The sequence below is a fragment of the Balaenoptera borealis genome, assembly GCF_965194805.1.
Source record: "Balaenoptera borealis genome assembly, chromosome: 13".
Lineage (NCBI taxonomy): Eukaryota > Metazoa > Chordata > Mammalia > Artiodactyla > Balaenopteridae > Balaenoptera > Balaenoptera borealis.
Genome location: NC_138870.1, coordinates 1,093,560 through 1,113,933, shown reverse-complemented (window position 1 = coordinate 1,113,933; position 20,374 = coordinate 1,093,560). Strand labels below are relative to the sequence as shown.

General features: G+C 41.8%; 1 protein-coding gene across 5 annotated transcripts in view; it reads left to right on the top strand.

The window, feature by feature from the left end:
- Positions 1–20,374, top strand: part of BCL2L13 (BCL2 like 13) — a 68,383-nt gene that overhangs the window by 10,725 nt on the left and 37,284 nt on the right. For all 5 annotated transcript variants that reach the window (XR_014233354.1, XR_014233355.1, XM_082350506.1 and 2 more), the window contains exon 2: positions 147–317. Coding sequence is in view for 3 of the 5 variants with exons in the window: in XM_082350506.1 (XP_082206632.1) it covers positions 197–317 (121 nt within the window). In the remaining 2 variants the exon portion in view is untranslated. The remainder of the gene's footprint in view (positions 1–146; positions 318–20,374) is intronic.

Sequence of the window (20,374 nt, the reverse complement as noted above, 5' to 3'; positions counted from 1 at the left end):
TCAGTTGCTCCACGGCATGTGGGATCTTCCCGGACCAGGGCTCAAACCCATGTCCCCTGCATTGGCAGGCGGATGCTTAACCACTGTGTCTCCAGGGAAGCCCCTGTAATAAACTTTAAACTGAAAAAATATTTTTATGTTTTTAGGTTTTACACATCTGTAAGTAGACCTTTCCGGAGCTCAGCCAGCCGACTCCATGGCGTCCTCTACTACTGTGCCTCTAGGATTTCACTATGAAACAAAGTATGTTGTCCTCAGCTACTTGGGACTACTCTCTCTGGAGAAGCTGCAGGAGCAACATCTTTCCTCACCCCAAGGTATTATCTTTGGCTTGTGGTGGTTGTATTAAGTAGTAATAATTACTTCATGTGTGCAAAGTTATACGTATCTAAGTAACTTATAGCTCTGGTTATAAGATTGAATAATACTAATAGGCTCTTAAAGAATAAGAGCCACTCCATCCCTTCCCATCCCCTCATCCATTCCCAGAAGCATGACTTTTAACGTTTTTTAAGAGCTCGATATTTTATTTTATTTATTTATTTTTTGGCCGTACCATGTGGCTTGCGGGATCTTAGTTCCCTGACCAGGGATCGAACCCATGGCCCCTGCAGTGGAAGCGTGGAGTCCTAACCACTGGACCGCCAGGGAAGTCCCAAGAGCTCCATATTTTAAATGATTGCCATTGATACAGGGAAAAATGTACTGAGTACATGTAAATAAACAGAAACCCATCTGCCTTTAGAGATTTCATACTTAACAAGCCATAGATTAGAATTATATAATTATTTTTAAAGTTTATAACACATCAAGTTCCTCAAGTCACCTTTTTTCAAGGATATTAGGGTTTATTTTTTAATTGAAGTATAGTTGATTTACAATCTTGTGTTAGTTTCAGGTGTACAGCAAAGTGATTCAGTTATATATATGCATATATATATATTTTCAGATTCTTTTATCTTATAGGTTATCACAAAATATGGAGTAGAGTTTCCTGTGCTATACAGTAGGTCCTTGTTGTTTATTTTATATATAGTAATAGGGATATTAGATGTAAACAGTCTATCAGACTTAGAGAGTTTTTAGCACAGTTCTTTGTATTGCGAAGTTGTATATATCCTTCTTTAAATAATTTGCCAAACGAAGCTTAAAACAGTTACTAGAGGCTGAATTAATCTTCATTAAGATGCAACATCATCATCTTAAATATTCTTATGCATAGATTTTTACTGCAGCCATGGAGGTAGTTCTTATTTATCTGCTGCTGTTTTAGCTCAAGAAAGGGTAGTGTTGGTACTAGGACGACGCGGAATTAGCGTCTCCTCACAACTAGGGCACCTACCAGGCACCAGTGGGGGACCACGGACACCTAAGGGGACGGGAGGAACCCCCAGTGACTGGGGAGGACGTGGGCGTAGGGGGAGTGAAGGGGAAGGAGAAGTGGAGGCCGGATGGGACAGGAGCCCCTGAGGGGCGGCTGGGGGAGAGGAAGGGATCCCATGCCTGAAGGGGGAATTTGGGGAACCATTGGGAGGGCAGAGGATCAAAAGGGGACGTGGCCAGGTTTCCCCTGTCCACTTGGACCCCCGGGAGCCTGCTGAGATCCTTGGCCTGATCCTCTGCCCACTGAGGCCCCCTCCAGCCACGCAGGTCCTGAGGGAGTGGGAGAGAGGTAAGGGGGAGCAAAAGTAAAGGCCGGACCTCTGGGACCGGCACCCCTGGGGGCGGCTGGGGGAGGGGAGGAGTTCCTACACCCAGCGGGACCCACCCACGGTTAGGGGTCCAGTGGTGACTGGAGAGACCCTGGGGGAGACGGTGGGGGAGGGGCACGAAGGAACAGACGGGAACGGGGCCAGCGCTTTCCCTGTCCACCTAGGCACCGGGGAGCCTGTTGGGCTCCCGGCCTAATCCTCTGCCCTTGGAGCCTCCCTCCTGCTGTGCAGAGCCCAAGCCCCGCCCCTGCACCCCCAGCCAGGGCCCCACCTCTACACTCGGAGACCCCCTCCGAGACCCCCTCCAATGTGCTGGGCCGAAGCCCCACCCACACACGCTCACTCAGGGCCCTATTTCCAGACTCCAGAACCCCACACTCCAGAGGCCCTCCTTTCCACATGCTGCCGCTCCCCTTCCGGGCAGGTCCTAAGCAGAAGCGCTGCCCCACACTTAAGGTCGCCCTGCCTAAGTCCCGCCCCACCCTAAACCCCAGCCCTGCCTAAGTTCCACGCCCCACATAAACTCCCTTCCCAAGACCAAGGCACTTTTTTTTTCTTTTTTTTTTCTGCTGTGGTTTTATTTTACCTTATTGCAGTTGTTTCAATTATAGTTTTATTTTTCCTAATACATTTTTTATCTTACTAATTTTATTTTGTTTTTTATTTTTTGATATTGTACTGCTCCTTTTTGTCTTTCTTCCGTTTTTTTTCTTTTTTTTTTTTGCGCCGTGCAGCTTGTAGGATCTTGGTTCCCAGGCCAGATATCAGGCCCAAGCTCCTGTGGTGGGAGCTCCGAGTCCAAACCGCTGGACTAACAGAGAACCTCAGACCCCAGGGAATATCAGTCGGAGTGAGGCCTCCTGGAGGTCCTCATCTCAGCACCAAGACCCAGCTCTATCCAACTGCCTGCAAACTCCAGTGCTGGATGTCTCAGGCCAAACAACCAGTAAGACAGGAATACAGCACCAATCGTCAAAAACAAAAATGAAATGACAAAAAAATATGTTACAGACGAAGGAGCAAGGTTAAAAACCTACAACACCAAATAAATGAAGACGAACTAGGCAACCTACCTGAAAAATAATTCAGAGTAATGATAGTAAAGATGATCCAAAATCTCAGAAACAGAATGCAGAAAATACAAGAAAAATTTAACAAGGATCTAGAAGAACTAAAGAGCAAACAAACAGTGATGAACAACACAATTACTGAAATTAAAAATACTCTAGAAGGAATCAATAACAGAATAACTGAGGCAGAAGAACAGATAAGTGAGCTGGAAGATAAAATGGTGGAAATACCTGCCAGGGAGCAGAGTAAAGAAAAAAAGAGTGAAAACAATTGAGGACATTCTCAGAGATCTCTGGGACAACATTAGATGCACCAACATTCGAATTATAGGGGTCCCAGAAGTAGAAGAGAAATAGAAAGGGTCTGAGAAAATATTTGAAGAGATTATAGTTGAAAACTTCCCTAACGTGGGAAAGGACATAGTCAAGTCCAGGAAGCACAGAGAGTACCATACAGGATAAATCCAAAGAGAAACACATGGAGACACATATTAATCAAGCTATCAAAAATTAAATACAAAGAAAAAGTATTAAAAGCAGCAAAGGAAAAGCAACAAGTAACATACAAGGGAATCCCCATAAGGTTAACAGCTGATCTTTCAGCAGAAACTCTGCAAGCCAGAAGGGAGCGGCGGGACATATTTAAAGTGATGAAAGGGAAAAGACCTACAACCAAGATTACTCTACCCAGGAAGGATCTCATTCAGATTCAATGGAGAAATTAAAACCTTTACAGATTAGCAAAAGTTAAGAGAATTCAGCACCACCAAACCAGCTTTACAACAAATGTGAAAGGAACTTCTCTAGGCAGGAAAAACAAGAGAAGGAAAAGACCTATAAAAACAAACCCAGGGGCTTCCCTGGTGGTGCAGTGGTTGAGAATCTGCCTGCCAATGCAGGGGACACGGGTTCGAGCCCTGGTCTGGGAAGATCGCACATGCCGCGGAGCAACTGGGCCCGTGAGCCACAATTACTGAGCCGGCGCGTCTGGTGCCTGTGCTCCGCAACAAGAGAGGCCGCGATAGTGAGAAGCCCGTGCACCGCGATGAAGAGTGGCCTCCGCTTGCCATGGCTAGAGAAAGCCCTCGCACAGAAACGAAGACCCAACACAGGCATAAATAAAATAAATAAATTTTAAAAAAACCCCAAAACAATTAAGAAAATGGTAATAGGAACATACATATTGATAATTACTTTAAATGTAAATGGATTAAATGCTCCAACCAAAAGACATAGACTGGCTGAATGGATATAAAAACAAGACTAGTATATAAGCTGTCTACAAGAGACCCACTTCAGACCTAGGGACACATACAGACTGAAAGTGAGGGGATGGAAAAAAAAAGATACTCCATGCAAATGGAAATCAAAAGAAAGGTGGAGTAGTAATTCTCATGCCAGACAAAATAGACTTTAAAATAAAGACTATTACAAGAGACAAAGAAGGACACTACAAATGATCAAGGGATCAATCCAAGAAGAAGATTTAACAATTGTAAATATTTTTGCACCCAATACAGGAGCACCTCAATACATAAGGCAAATGCTAACAGCCATAAAGGGGGAAATAAACAGTAACATGATAATAGTAGGGGACTTTAACACCTCACTTTCACCAATGGACAGATCATCCAAAATGAAAATAAATAAGGGGACACAAACTTTAAATGACACATTAAACAAGATGGACTTAATTGATATTTATAGAACATTCCATCCAAAAACAACAGAATACACTTTCTTCTCAAGTGCTCATGGAACATTCTCCAGGATAAACCATATCTTGGGTCACAGATCAAGCCTTGGTAAATTTAAGAAAGCTGAAATCATATCAAGATCTTTTCCAACCACAACGCTATGAGAGTAGATATCGGTTACAGGAAAAAAACTGTAAAAAATACAAACACACAGAGGCTAAACAATACACTACTAAATAACCAAGAGATCACTGAAGAAATCAAAGAGGAAATCAGAATAATACCTAGAAACAAATGACAATGAAAACACAACTACCCAAAACCTATGGGATGCAGCGAAAGCAGTTCTAAGAGGGAAGTTTATAGCAATACAATCCTTTCTCAAGAAGCAAGAAAAATCTCAAATAAACAACCTAACCTTACACCTAAAGCAATTAGAGAAAGAAGAACAACAACAACAAAAACAAAGTTAGCAGAAGGAAAGAAATCATAAAAATCAGATCATAAATAAATGAAAAAGAAATGAAGGAAACAATAGCAAAGAGCAATAAAACTAAAAGCTCGTTCTTTGAGAGGATAAACAAAATTGATAAACCATTAGCCAGACTCATCAAGATAAAAAGGGAGAAGACTCAATTCAACAGAATTAGAAATGAAAAAGGAGAACAACTGACACGGCAGAAATACAAAGGATCATGAGAGATTACTACAAGCAACTATATGCCAATAAAATGGGCAACTTGGAAGAAGTGGACAAATTTTTAGAAAAGCACAACCTTCCGAGACTGAACCAGGAAGAAATAGAAAATATAAACAGACGAATCACAAGCACTGAAATTGAAACTGTGATTAAAAATCTTCCATCAAAGAAAAGCCCAGGACCAGATGGCTTCACAGGTGAATTCTATCAGACATTCAGAGAAGAGCTAACACCTATCCTTCTGAAACTCTTCCTAAATATAGCAGATGGAGGAACACTCCCAAACTCATTTTACAAGGCCACCATCACACTGATACCAAAACCAGACAAAGATGTCACAAAAAAAGAAAACTACAGGCCAGAATCACTGATGAACATAGATGCAAAAGTCCTCAACAAAATACTAGCAAACAGAATCCAACAGCACATTAAAAGGATCATACACCATGATCAAGTGGGGTTTATCCCAGGAATGCAAGGATTCTTCAATATATGCAAATCAATCAGTGGGATACACCATATTTACAAATTGAAGGATACAAATGATATGATCAGAAAAAGATGCAGAAAAAGCTTTTGACAAAATTCAACACCCATTTATGAGAAAAACTCTCCAGAAAGTAGGCATAGAGGGAACCTACCTCAACATAATAAAGGGCATATATGACACACCCACAGCCAACATTGTTCTCAATGGTGAAAAACCGAAACCATTTCCTCTAAGATCAGGAACAAGACAAGGTTGCTAAGGTTGCCCACTCTCAACACTATTATTTAACATAGTTTTGGAAGTTTTAGCCACAGAAATCAGAGAAGAAAAAGAAAAAGGAATCCAAATCGGAAAAGAACAAGTAAAACTGTCACTGTCTGCAGATGATATGATACTGTACATAGAGAATCCTAAAGATGCTACCAGAAAACTACTAGAGCTAATCAATGAATAAAGTAGCAGGGTACAAAATTAATGAACAGAAATCTCTCGCATCCCTATACACTAATGATGAAAAATCTGAAAGAGAAATTAAGGAAACACTCCCATTTACCACTGCAACAAAAATAATAAAATACCTAGGAATAAACCTACCTAAGGGGACAAAAGACTTGTATGCAGAAAACCATAAGGCACTGTTGAAAGAAAATAAAGATGATACAAACAGATGGAGAGATATACCATGTTCTTGGATTGGAAGAATCAGCATTGTGAAAATGACTATACTACCCAAAGCAGTCTACAGATTCAGTGTAATCCCTATCAAGCTACCAATGGCATTTTTCACAGAACTAGAACAAAAAATTGCCCAATTTGGAAACAGAAAAGACTCTGAATAGCCAAAGCAATCTTGAAAAAGAAAAACGGAGCTGGAGAAATCAGGCTCCCAGACTTCAGACTATAGTACAAAGCTACAGTAATCAAGACAGTATGGTGCTGGCACAGAAATAGAAATATAGATCAATAGAACAGGATAGAAAGCCCAGGGATAAACCCATGCACATATGGTCACCTTATCTTTGATAAAGGAGGCAAGGATATACAATGGAGAAAAGACAGCCTCTTCAGTAAGTGGTGCTTGGAAAACTGGGCAGATGCATGTAAAACAATAAAATTAGAACATTCCCTAACACGATACACAAAAATAAACTCAAAATGGATTAAAGACCTAAGTGTAAGACCAGACACTATAAAACTCTTAGAGGAAAACATAGGTAGAACACTCTATGACATAAATCACAGCAAGATCCTTTTTGACCCATCTCCTAGAGAAAGGGAAATAAAAACAAAAATAAACAAAGGGGACCTAATGAAACTTAAAAGCTTTTGCGCAGCAAAGGAAACCATAAACAAGACAAAAAGACAACCCTCAGAATGGGAGAAAATTTTTGCAAACGAAGCAACAGACAAAGGATTAATCTCCAAAATATACAAGGAGCTCATGCAGCTAGATATCAAAAAACCAAACAATCCAATCCAAAACTGGGCAGAAGACCTAAATAGACATTTCTCCAAAGAAGATATACAGATTGCCAACAAACACATGAAAGGATGCTCAACATCACTAATCATTCGAGAAATGCAAATCAAAACTACAGTGAGGTATCACCCCACACCAGTCAGAATGACCATCATCAAAAAATCTACAAACAATAAATGCTGGAGAGGGTGTGGAGAAAAGGGAACCCTCTTGCACTGTTGGTGGGAATGTAAATTGATACAGCCACTAGGGAGAACAGTATGGAGGTTCCTTAAAAAACTAAAAACAGAACTGTCATATGACCCAGCAATCCCACTACTGGGCATACACCTGGAGAAAACCATAATTCAAAAAGAGTCATGTACCACAGTGTTCATTGCAGCACTATTTACCATAGCCAGCACATGGAAGCAACCTAAGTGTCCATCGACAGATGAATAGATAAAGGTGTGGCACATATATACAATGGAATATTCCTCAGCCATAAAACGAAACAAAATTGAGTTATTTGTAGTGGGGCGGATGGACCTAGAGTCTGTCATACAGAGTGAAGTAAGTCAGAAAGAGAAAAACAAATACCATATGCTAACACATATATATGGAATCTTAAAAAAAAAAACATGGGTTCTGATGAACCTAGGGGCAGGACAAATAAAGACATAGACGTAGAGAATGGACTTGAGGACACGGGGAGGAGGAAGGGTAAGCTGGGACGAAGTGAGAGAGTAGCACTGACTTATATACACTACCAAATGTAAAATGGATGGCTAGTCGGAAGCAGCCACATAGCACAGGGAGATCAGCTCGGTGCTTTGTGACCACCTAGAGGGGTGGGATAGGGAGGGTGGGAGGGAGACGCAGGAGGGAGGAGATATGGGGATATATGTATATGTATAGCTGATTCGCTTTGTTATAAAGCAGAAACTAACACACCATTGTAAAGCAATTATACTCCAATAAAGATGAAAAATAAATAATAAAATTTTAAAAATAAATAAAATTTGTAAAAAAGGGTAGTGTTGAGATTGAGAAATGATGGGCTCCAGTACCCTTCTAGCAGGAGGGATGACCAAAGATGTCCTAAGAAAGTTCATTGAATTGCTGACATGTAACTAGTGGGTGTGTTCTGTTTTTAAACTTCAAATCATATTTTAAGTACCCCGAGATAGGTTGCTGTTTAAACAAAATTACTTCAAAATGGCTTTAAAAACTCATAAAAGAAAATGTGATACCAAATATTGATTATTTCACCAAACTCACACAGCAGCTATTTTACTTTCTGTTGTCCTCTGATATTAATCAGCATGCACATAGTTTTCAAATAGTTGTAATCAGTTATTTGCGATTGTTTTCACTGTTTTATCTTAAAACATGTTTGCGTGTTTGTGTATTTTATCTCCATTGTTGCATGTCTAAGTGTTTCTATCACCTTAAACATCAATAGCATTGCTGTGTACAGTTTTTGGTTTACCATAGAGCACCACCCCCTGTTTTTAAATTTTTAAAAATATTTATTTATTTATTTATTTGGCTGCACTGGGTCTTAGTTGTGGCACGCGTGATCTTTGTTGTGCGTGTGGGATCTTTTAGTTGCGGCTTGTGGGATCTAATTCCCTGGTCAGGGATCGAACCCGGACCCCTGCATTGGGAGCTCGGAGTCTTATCCACCGAGCCACCCAGGTCACTAACACTGGTAGTAGGGCTTTAATTGAAAAAGTCAAGGCAAGAGAGTATCCTAAATAAAGAGGTTATCATAAGAAATTCTAACTTAAAATGTTAATAAACGTACATGGCAATTTTGGCGTACAGCCAAGGCTTTTTTGTTTTTGAATATGGGTCTCTTGATTGGAAGTCCATGTCATCTTTCTACCATAAACCGTATCTCCATATCAATTGCCTATAGTTTTAAATTTATGCTTATTTAAAGTGGAGCAAGAAATAAAGACACTTGTAAAGCAGTTTCTTTGAAGAGTCATTCTAGATTTTTATGATTTCCCCCCTAATCTTTTACAGTTGTGTCTCTCACACCCAATTTGATGTGGTATTTTTAAAGCCACTTCTCAAAACATTTAATTTAGCTTTCATAGAAATATCACGCCTCTTTGCATGTCATCTTTCAATGATGTCTGTGATTTTAAATAAATTACAGAATTTCAGTGACCAGTATAATGTTTTTTTTTGGCCATGCTGTGCAGCTTGTGAGATCTTAGTTCCCTGATCAGGGATCCAACCCGTGCCCCCCACGGTGGAAGCACAGAGTCCTAAGCACTGGACCGCTAGGGAAGTCCCAGTATTCCTAGTATAACTTTCCTAAACAGGCTGGGAGAACGATAATTGATTCTTGGTAGGCACACGCCCTGTACACATGTGCTGAGCCAGCAGTGGGTCTTGTAACTCAGCACATCACTTGTGGAGGGTAGTTAAGAGAGCTTCTATGTGTTGCTTTTTACTTTTCCCCAGTTATTTACTTTTCTAAATTGTCTAGAGTCAAACTGCTGAATCAGAGTAATATTTTTATGAGGAGCTTGCCATTTAAAATAAATATGTGTTCTATAGGTTGTCATACCATGTAGCACATCTTTTTTAAGTTTTTACACATTGTCTTTTTTGGTTTTTTTGGCTGTGCCAGGTCTTAGTTGCGGCATGCGGGCTCTTTAGTTACAACATGCGGGCTCTTTAGTTGCGGCATGCCGGCTTCTTAGTTGTGCATGCATGCCGGCTTCTTAGTTGTGCATGCATGCGGGATCTAGTTCCCCGACTAGGGTTTGAACCTGGGTCCCCCGCACTGGGAGCGCGTAGTCTTACCCACTGGACCACCAGCGAAGTCCCTAAACATTGTCTTAAGAACTAACTATAACTTCTGAAAATGCTGGATTCTGTTGTTTTAAGACTCAGGTGTTTAGACTCAGTGAGCATCTATCATAATAGACTTTCTGGGAGTCCAGCTGAGTAGCTGTGTTGATAGTGTTTACTCCATAAATGGTTAGGTCCCCTGAGGCAGGGATTATGTCTTCAGTATTTCAGCTTGGGAGGAGGATTCTGGGAATTAATTTTATGAAACATATGTGGCTTTTATATTTCAACCTCCTAATTCCATAGGTGCCCAAAGTAGACATCAGGACTCAGTGGATTAGAGCAAGACAGTTTAATACTCTAGCCCAGCAAACAGCAGGAGTGTTACTGTGGCGGCAGTGGTTCCCCTGCCCTCAAGGACCATAGGGCAATGCCGTGAACCCACGCGGTGGCTTTTCAAGCAGGAGTCGTGCTGCAGCTGAGGAACCCGGTCCCGAGGGCTCAGCGCCTTCTGCAGCAAACAGTAAGCACGTCAAGTTCCCTTTCCCGAGGAGCGAGCAGTCATGTGGTCGTTGGACCTGCCTGGTTGTCTTCACTGCTAGCTGTGGAGAGGGCTCGGTCAGAGGACAGTTAGGCCTGCGGTTGGTCATGCTCGGCAAGGACGTACAGGGATGCTTGGGGCTCGTGGCAGGCTGCTGCTCCCAGCCATCCGCCCCTCAGGTTACGTGCAGTGAAATCCATTCATTTGTTTCATTAACACCTGATTGAGGTTGTTATCAACAGAATCCAAATGAGCATAGTGGGGATAATAATTCTGCAGTGTCGATCTCAGCCATCCACCTCAGGACCCCAGGTTCAGCCAAGCGAATAAGTCCCAGAGGGACTAGTAGGACTTTTTTCAGATAATCACTTGTTTTTCTTCCTTAGCTTGTGTGGCTTGTTCCACGTAACCAGTAGTAATAATCCAACTCAGCAGGAGGTATTGGTAGCCACACGTACTCCTCCCTGTTCATCCAGGATGTAGGCCAAGACCAGTCTCTTGTACTCCACACAAGGGCATTTAGACTAACCTGCTGACCTCCTAGGGCTGCCGTCTCGCGGGCTGTGGTAGCTAAAGATAAGGATAGGTTCCGGGTTGTTACCTGTGTGACATGAACGCCCACACCAGGGAACAGTGGACCCAGGAGTCAGTGTGTCCTGGGTAGGACGGCCTTCTCAGTCCAAGGGGGTGCCATTGACTCTTAGGGACATTGTCCAAGGCAGGGTTGGCAAACAGCAGGCCTTGTGATTTTAGCTTTAGTTCATTAAGAAACATTTTCAAGTCTGCAGTGAAAGCTAGTTTCCAAAGCTATTCATCATTTGATAATAGTGGTTGAGGGCGGTTCTTCTTCCTCAGAAAAACTTTGGTGTCACTTTTGAGCTCAAAAAATTGTAATGAAATGCTACCACTCTTTAGACATTGAACTGCTATGTGATAGGGTATGTCAGGGTATCCAGCTTAGACTTCTGACAGAAATTCAGGAAGCTAATGATTCAGTCCATGACAGCGAGTGAAGTTCACTGTTGAAACTCCTGGTTCATTATACAGGATAGATTTAAGTATTTTCCAGAGTACTACTGAGGAATACAGTGAGCGAGCATAGGGTGTAAATACCTTACGTCTTCAGTTCTTGTGAATTCATCTTTTTCTGCTCCTCACAGTTTTGCCACTCTCAGTTACGCAGCTTGGCGGATTCCGCTTCGGGGTGTGGTGAATCCGCGTTGCCACGGTTTCTTTGCAGGCGTCCCTGTGTGTGGTTGCTCTCTGCAGGCTGTGGCGGCTCTTGAGTCGGTTCCGGCGCGGCGCTGCCCCTAGAACGGGTAACCGCTGAGTCTCAGGCGTGTGTCGGGGCCGAGGAAGGCCCCTGAGAGTCGTTGCCTTGTATTTCAGTTAACTGTTGATGTTGTTCTCAGAGTCCTCCACTCACGGAGCAGCTGTTCTCTTCAGAAGACTAATAGTATTCAACTTTTGTTTTTTCTGGGCACATTTCTTCAGCTGCTGCAGTCGAACACAATTTCCTTGCTTGGCTAACAGTGGAGCCCCTTCGGAACTTCGGTTGTGGCCTCGTTTTCATTGCTTATTTCACGAGGAAATTCGTGATGAGATGTTCCGTTGAAAATGTTCCGGCTTTTCTGATGGACTCTGCCCTGTGAGTTGGGGGTCCGGTGATGAGCGCTTTCAGCCTGGCGACAGTGGCGCGCATCGTGCTCCTTCCGCACAGCCAGGCCACCCGGGACCGTGCCGCCTCGTGCGGTGACAGGACGGTCTGTGCTCCCCTGTGTCTGAGGAGCGCGACGTCCCGAGTCCAGCTCTGTTCTTGTGTTGGCATGTGCTCGTGCACAGGTGCAGTGAGGATGGGGGTGCGGCAGTGCCCTCGTGTCCCTGCCGTGTCCCTGCCGCGCGGGCTCTGTGGGCGGCTCGTCTCCACTGTCACTGGAGCAGCGTGGGGAACGCACGGCTGGGTGAGCGTGGCTCAGTTACGCTTTATTTACAGGCACGGAATTTCCTGTGATTTTTATATGTCACGAAGTACTAATCTTGCCTTTTTTTCAGGCATGTAAAGACGTAAAAACCATTTTTAGCTTGTGGGCTGTGTAAAAATATGCAGGGGGCAGGTTTGGCTGATGGGCCCTAATTTGCTAACCCCCAATGACAGTGCAGAATGAACATTGTTTTTCTCATTATTATTGAGGAGCTCAGTCTATTTATGCACAAAACTAAATGCTGTGTTTTTGTTTTTTTATTTCTGGCTGCGTTGGTTCTTCGTTGCTGCGCACAGGCTTTCTCTGGTTGCGGCGAGCGGGGGCTACTCTTGGTTGTGGTGCACGGGTGTCTCGTTGCGGTGGCTTCTCTTGTCGCGGAGCGTGGGCTCTAGGTACGCGGGAGTCAGTAGTTGTGGCATGTGGGCTCAGTAGTTGTGGCACACAGGCTTAATTGCTCCGTGGCATGTGGGATCTTCCTGGACCAGGGATCGAACCCGTGTCCCCTGCATTGGCAGGCGGATTCTTAACCACTGCACCACCAGGGAAGTCCCTGTTCTTTTTTTATATTAAGCCCAAATCCATTTCCTTTAATCATATTTCTTTTTTTACTAAAATAATTCTTTTTAATTATGTAAGTTATATATATGTATTTGAAAGTATTTAGAAAAGTAAAAAAGTGAAAAAAAATCCTATAATCCAGTAACTGAAATTATGAAATATTAACATTTTCCCATTTTTATAGATACATATAAACTTGAGTTTATGATTTACAAAAATGAGATCATGTACATGCCATTTTGTAACATTTAAAAAATTAACAATATACTTGAACATCTGTCCACATCAATAAATAGGTACCTACAGTCTCCTACTGTAGGATATTTAGGATGTTCACCAGTATTTGCTGGTAAAAGGTAATCTGTTAACCTGCAGATTTTCTTACCAGTTCTAGCTTCATTTACATTTCTAAAACCTTCCCCTACTAGTTATAGCCTGATAGGTCTAGAAAAACACTATTTAATAGAACTTTATGCAGTGATGAAAATGTTCTGTATCTGCTCTTTTCAGTATTACAGTCACAAGTCACATGTGAATGCTTGAAATATGACTAGTGCAACTGAGGAACTGAATTTTTAATTTTATTTAATTTTTGTTTAAACTTAAAAAGCTGCATGTGGCTAGTGGCTGTAATATTATTAGACACACAGGTCTAGAACTCAGTTTTTTATCTTTGTCTCTAAGCTAGCCCCTGTTCTTACAGTGATTTGTTAAGGGTACCACCTGCTATCCAGGCTTGAAACACAGGGGTCATCCTTTAACTTTTATCTCTGCTTCCTTCCCTCTTTGTCAACTGTTATCAACTGTTCCAATTTTGTGATGATTCTCCCATTATCCTTCAGGTCCTGCCTCAAAGTACTGCAAATGTCTCCTGATGTTTCTCCTTCATTTCATGTTTTCTCCATCGTGTATTTTGCATGCTACAAGCAGATTGAGCTTCCTCACATTGCCTCTTACATGGAGAGCCCACAGTTCCTCCCTTTTCCCTCAGGCTGTTCTACAAAAGAGACTTTCGCTGGTTTTCCTGATCCTATTACCTGTTGTGTCTCATGTCTGTCGTTGCTTTGGACTGTAAACGAGCTATGCTTATTCCTATCTGTATTTTTCCCCTTGAGCTGAGCTGCTCTAGAATAGTAGGCTTCTCTGGTAGTGGTTCCTGCTGCTTCCCCTGTCTGTTCTTGTCTCCTTCCCGGGCCCCTGGGAAACTGCATTTAGGCAGGGCCATACGACTAGTCCTAGCCAGTGAAATGTGAGTGCGTGGGGTTTGTGGCACTTGTAGGCTGTGGCATTTAAGAGCCAGTATGCCTCCTCCCCATTCTTTTTCCCTTGCCTTGTGGATTTAAGGGGGATGTATGTTCCTAAGGGCATAGTTGTAGTAGGGCAGGACCACCATCAGGCAGGGTTGCTGAGTGACAGTTTCCTCACCTCCAATTTCCCGGGTTAGATATGGAGCACAAGGGAGAGATGGACCTTTGGGTTAAGGTGCTGAAATTGCTGGCTTTATTTATCACTGCAGCATAGACTACCCTGTCCTAATTAACATATCTCCCGTATTTACACATTAGGGTGACCAACTGTCCAGTTTGCCCGGGAGTGGGTAAAACTGGAAAATCCTGGGCAAACTGGGTGAGTTGGTCACCCTAATACATAAAGTACTTTCCCATCTACCCAAATTCCACTTATTTATGATATTTCTTAACTGTAACAGACTTCATGCTCACAGAAAACCAGGCCTTTTCAACCCCTGTGATTATTAAGTTTGTAAGGACCTTAAGCAATTACATAAGCCTGTGTTGATCAACTTTTTCCCCCTTGCTTGAGCATAGAATTTTTTTCTACCTGAACATTGTAGGATCTGAGGAGTTTACCTGCTTTGACGTTTTTGTTCTGTTTTTGAAATTTGGTTGTTACCCTTGTATTGTTTCCTTAAGCCTAAATACAGAGTATTATGTCAATACATAAATACAAATGTGTATGCTAACTTCTTAGAAGGAAAAATTAGGTCCTACTTGCTGTCTTTGCTGCTTTGCTGTCCGATTTGTTATCTAAAATGTGATGTAGAACTCCCTTCTATGCCATGCTGTTATAAATAGGGCCTGCTGTAGCATGCATTGGTGCAATGTGGTTAGGGTTTGGTTTCAAATTCATGAAGCAATAGGTGTGAAAAGAAGAGGCTAAAGGAGGTGACCCTATTCATGACTCAAGACTTCTGTCACGTTAAATGTCTTTCATTTTTTCCTAAGTGAGTCATGTGCTGGGTACATACTTTTCCATAAATAGTTAACTCTGAACTTTTCCAGAAGTTGTCAGCTCTTCCAGACTGTGTTAGTTTGTTGAATATGTTCAAGATTATATATTCTCACTAGTAGAAGTCCTGCTGACTTTACATATATGATGCCAGATAATAACTTGTTCTGTTCACCTTTGCATCTTTTAATATAGAGCACCTTGGTGTTGTAGTCATTAATAGGGATTTAGTAAGACATTTCTTAGGTTAGGAAAGAGAGTAAGCTCATGTCTGTTAATTAGTAATGTGACTGTCAAATACATGTCGTGATGCTGGCTTGTTATTCGTTCAGCCGTTACGCACTAACCCCCTGTTCTCCCTCCTCTCCCTCCCTAGGCAAGCACTATTCTACTTTCTGTCTCTATGAATCTCATTTGAGTGGAATCGCACAATATTTGTTCTTTTGCGTCTGGCTTATTTTGCTTAGTATAATGTCTTTAAGGTTCATCCATGTTGTAGCCTGTTTCAGAATTTTACTCCTTTTTAATGCTGAATCATATTACATTGTATGCATAAGCACATTTTGTTTATCTGTTCGTCTACTGATGGATATTGGATTATTTCTACCTGTCGACTGTGGTGAACAATGCTGTTATAAACATTTGTGTACAAATAATCTGTTTGAGTCTCTGCTTTCAATTCTTTTGGGCATATACCCAGGTGTAGAATTGGTGGGTCATTCTATGTTTAGTTTGTTTGAGGACGTGCCATCCTTTTTTTCCCACAGTAGCTGCATCATTTTACATTCCAATCAGCAATGCATGGGGGTTCCAATTACTCCACACCCTCACCAATGCTTGTTGTTTCCTGCTTTTTTTGTAACAATCATCCTAATGGGTGTGAAGTGGTATCTCACTGTGGTAGCTCATTTCTTTTTATTGCTGAATAATGTATCATTGTATGGATGTACCATAGTTTTTTTATCCATTCTCCTATCGAAGAACATCTTGGTTACTTTCAAGTTTTGGCAATTATATATAAAGCTGTTATAAACATTCATGTGCAGGTTTTTATGTAGATATAAGTTTTCAACTCATTTGGGTAATATCAAGGAGCATGATTGCTAGATTGTATGGTTAGAGTATGTTTAGCTTTGTAAGAAACTACCAAGCTGTCTTCTAAAGTGGCTGTACCATTCCCACCAGCAGTGTATGAGGGTTCCAGTTTCTCTTCATCTTTGCCAAACTTACTATTGTCCATGTTTTTTATTATAACTATACTGGTGGTGTGCAGTGGTACCTCACTGTGGTTTTAATTTGCATTTCCCTAGTAGCTAATGATGTTGAACATCTTTTTTTTTTTAATAAATTTATTTTCTTTATTTATTTTTGGCTGCGTTGGCTCTTCATTGCTGTGCGTGGCTTTCTGTAGTTGCAGTGAGTGGGGGCTACTTTCGTTGCGTGCGGGCTTCTCATTGTGGTGGCTTCTCTTGTTGTGGAGCACGGGCTCTAGGGTGCATGGGCTTCAGTAGTTGTGGCACGTGGGCTCTAGAGCTCAGGCTCAGTAGTTGTGGCACATGGGATTAGTTGCTCTGCGGCATGTGGGATATTCCCGGACCAGGGCTCGAACCTCTGTCCCCTGCATTGGCAGGCGGATTCTTAACCACTGCGCCACCAGGGAAGCCCTGCAGTTGGAGTTTTGATAGGGATTACATTGAATCTGTACATCACTTTGGGGAGTATCACCATCTCAAATCAATTTTTCAAGGCAGATTCTCATAACCCGATCCCAGTAGTGTTTCACAATTCATTATTTCCAGAGATGTGTACTGTTTAATTTTTTTACATTCTTTCTATCAGGAACAGGAGATGTTTGACCCTGACTGCTATGAACCCAGAGTTTGAGTGGGTGCTCGTTGGATTTTCTTTGCATTCTTCCCTTTAAAATCCGTCCTTCCTCAAACCTCTCCCCTAATCTGCAGGATAGCTGGGGATGTGGTAACACTGGAGCCTGAAAACTACTGTTGTGATTGACTATTTTGGAATTTCGTTGTTTCTTTTTTTTTTTTTTTTTTTTTTCTTTTTTAGCTGTGTTGGGACTTCGTTGCTGTGCGTGAGCTTTCTCTAGTTGTGGCGAGCAGGGGCTACTCTTCGTTGCGGTGCACAGGTTTCTCACTGCAGTGGCTTCTCTTGTTGTGGAGCATGGGCTCTGGGCACACGGACTTCAGTAGTTGCAGCATGTGGGCTCAGTAGTTGTGGCGTGCGGGCTTAGTTGCTCCATGGTATGTGGGATCTTTCCAGACCAGGGCTCAAACCCGTGTCCCCTGCATTGGCAGGCAGACTCCCAACCACTGCACCACCGGGGAAGTCCAGAATTTGTTTCTTAAAAATTTGGTTTCTTACTTACTGGTCCAGTATGGTATCATTTGGAGTATTTGTTTTTGCTATTGAATGAATAATTGAACTATGTTGTCTGTACTATTCAGTAGATGTTTGATTATAATCTGATTTGATTATAATTATTTGGTTATAATTATTTGGGTTGTCAAGAGCAGTATTTGTCAAGTTTAATTGCCTGAACACTTATTAAAACAAAGATCATGGAGCCCTGCCCCAGACCTACTGAACCAGATGCGCCACACTGGGTCCTGGGAATCTGTAGCTTTAATTATTACTTCATTATTATTTAATATTCTCTCAGTAATTTTAATGTGCCCCAGTTTGGGGAACCATAGATTTAGAAAGCATTTGCTCTGGAAGGTCTAGGCCATACATACAGCTGTTCTAAGCTTGTTGGTCTGATATTCATTTTGAGTGCATTTCAGGGCTGGAGTATGATGATTGCTGACTCACCTGACCCTTCCTTTGACACGGAGGTGGGTTGGATTTAGTGTACTAAAGTCTGTTTATCTTTGAGATATTTTTCTGGGTTTATAGTGCAGGATTTATGCTGCATTGGTGCTACTGCGTAGCTCTGTGCTTTTGAAAATCAGGGTGGGGTGGGGGTTGGTTGAGTGAAAAAGCAGTGAATCTGTCTGTGTCATTGGTTATTAAAGAAATAGCCTTTTGTATCCTGACAGCAGTAGACTTTTTCTGGTTTAGGTTTTCCACATGGCTTATTATCAAGTACGACAACTTGTCGTGTGTAATTAGCATCACATTAGTCTCATGAGAATAGGTACGCCTTTAATCAGCTGCTTTTCTTTAATCGGGCAGGATGAGGCATATGGTAACCAAGACATTCCTGTCATTTACTTTGCGGCCTGGTGGTGGTGTTGGTGGTGCTGTGATGGGTGTGAGGGTGTGTATGTGTCTTAGGTGTGCAGATTTTCCTGAAAGGGGCAGATGGCAGATAAAACATTCAAATATTCCTTATTTTTCATTCATTGTACTTCAAAAATTGTAATCGTGTGTTTTTGAATTCAGTAATAATTTTACTTATCAGAATATCTACTTTCTAATCTTATTTCTGTATAATTTATTTGAGCCTAGGCAAGTCATTTCTGAAAACTCTCATAACCTTGGAGATGGTGGTTGAGGTCTTATTCTTTCCATTCCTCCTCCTCAGTGTTCTCTATCACAATCCATCACCATAAATAAATGTTCTCGTCACTGTCCTGTGTAGGTAGTTGTTCTGTATTCTTACTCTCTTACATAAAATGACTACTCATTTTCTTTATTTCTTTTTAACTTTTGTCATTTGAGGTAGCCTCAAAATATACTGATAACTTTTTTTAATTCCTCTGAATCTATTTATAACTTTTATTTTATTGTCTTTTTTTTAAGTGTCCTTTCTTCCCAGTAGAGTTGTCGTGTCATACATTGTAATACTTTGAGTCTTCATCGCAGTGACAGTGATAGCTATTGCTGTCAAGTATTCGTGTACTTTTTTAGTCCTTACTTGACCCAAGTCTAGGACAAAGAGACTACCTCAAATAGTTTGTAGTTTGTAATCAGGTCAGATTAATGATGATAAACTATAATATCATTGAATGATATAAGACAGTATATATTTAGGTGTTAAAGTATGTGGCACAGATTAAGTGATATACATGTTCAAACATCAGTGATACGTAAGTAGTCAGTGAAGTTACTGTGGAAAAGTAGAGAGACTTAAATTGGTCCTTGCAGGGAATTCTCTGTCAGTCCAGTGGTTAGGACTCGGCACTTTCACTGCTGAGGGCCCGGGTTCAATCCCTGGGCAGGGAACTAAGATCCTGCAAGCCGCCCGGCAAGGCCAAAAAAAAATTGGGACTTCCCTGGTGGTGCAGTGGTTGGGAATCCGCCTGCCAATGCAGGGGACATGGGTTTGAGCCCTGGTCCGGGAAGATCCCACGTGCCACAGAGCAACTAATCCCATGCGCCACAACTACTGAGCCTGCGCTCTAGAGCCTGCGAGCCACAACTACCGAGCCCGCACGCCTAGAGCCCGTGCTCCGCAACAAAGAGAAGCCCCCACTTGCCGCAACTAGAGAAAGCCCCTGCGCAGTGACAAAGACCCAACCGCAGCCATAAATAAATATATTAATTAATTAATTAATTAATTTTTAAAAATTGGTCCTTGCAGGGTGGACAGAATTAAATAATCAGGAAAAGGAAGAGCAGTCCAGGTTAGGTAAAAATGTCTTTTTTTGTTAGTGAAGAAATTGGCAGTGAGTTCATACTGGGTGGGAAGAGGAATTAATTTTTAAAAATTTCTTACCATATATCATTTAATGTCTCTTATAATTAATACATAATGGGAATAAATAAATAAATTCCAATCAAGTCAGAATAGGAAGACTCTACATTTCCATAGTGAGAGCAGTGAATTTGCTTCTGAGGCAAAGCCAAAAATGAGTGAAGGTATACGGTAGGCCCTCCTTATCCATGGGGAATATGGTCCAAGATTCTCAGGGGATGCCTGAAACGGTGCCGGTTAGTACCAAACCCTGTGTGTACTGGTGTTGTCCTATAATAATGGGCGGGTAGTGTATACAGTCTGGATATGCTGGGTGTGTTTCAGGTCTCAGGCGGGATGGAGCAGGACCCCACCAGGTTTCACGACACTAATCAGAATGGTGTGTAATATAAAAGTAATGAATTTTATTTCTAGAATTTACTATTCAGTATTTTCCAACCGTGG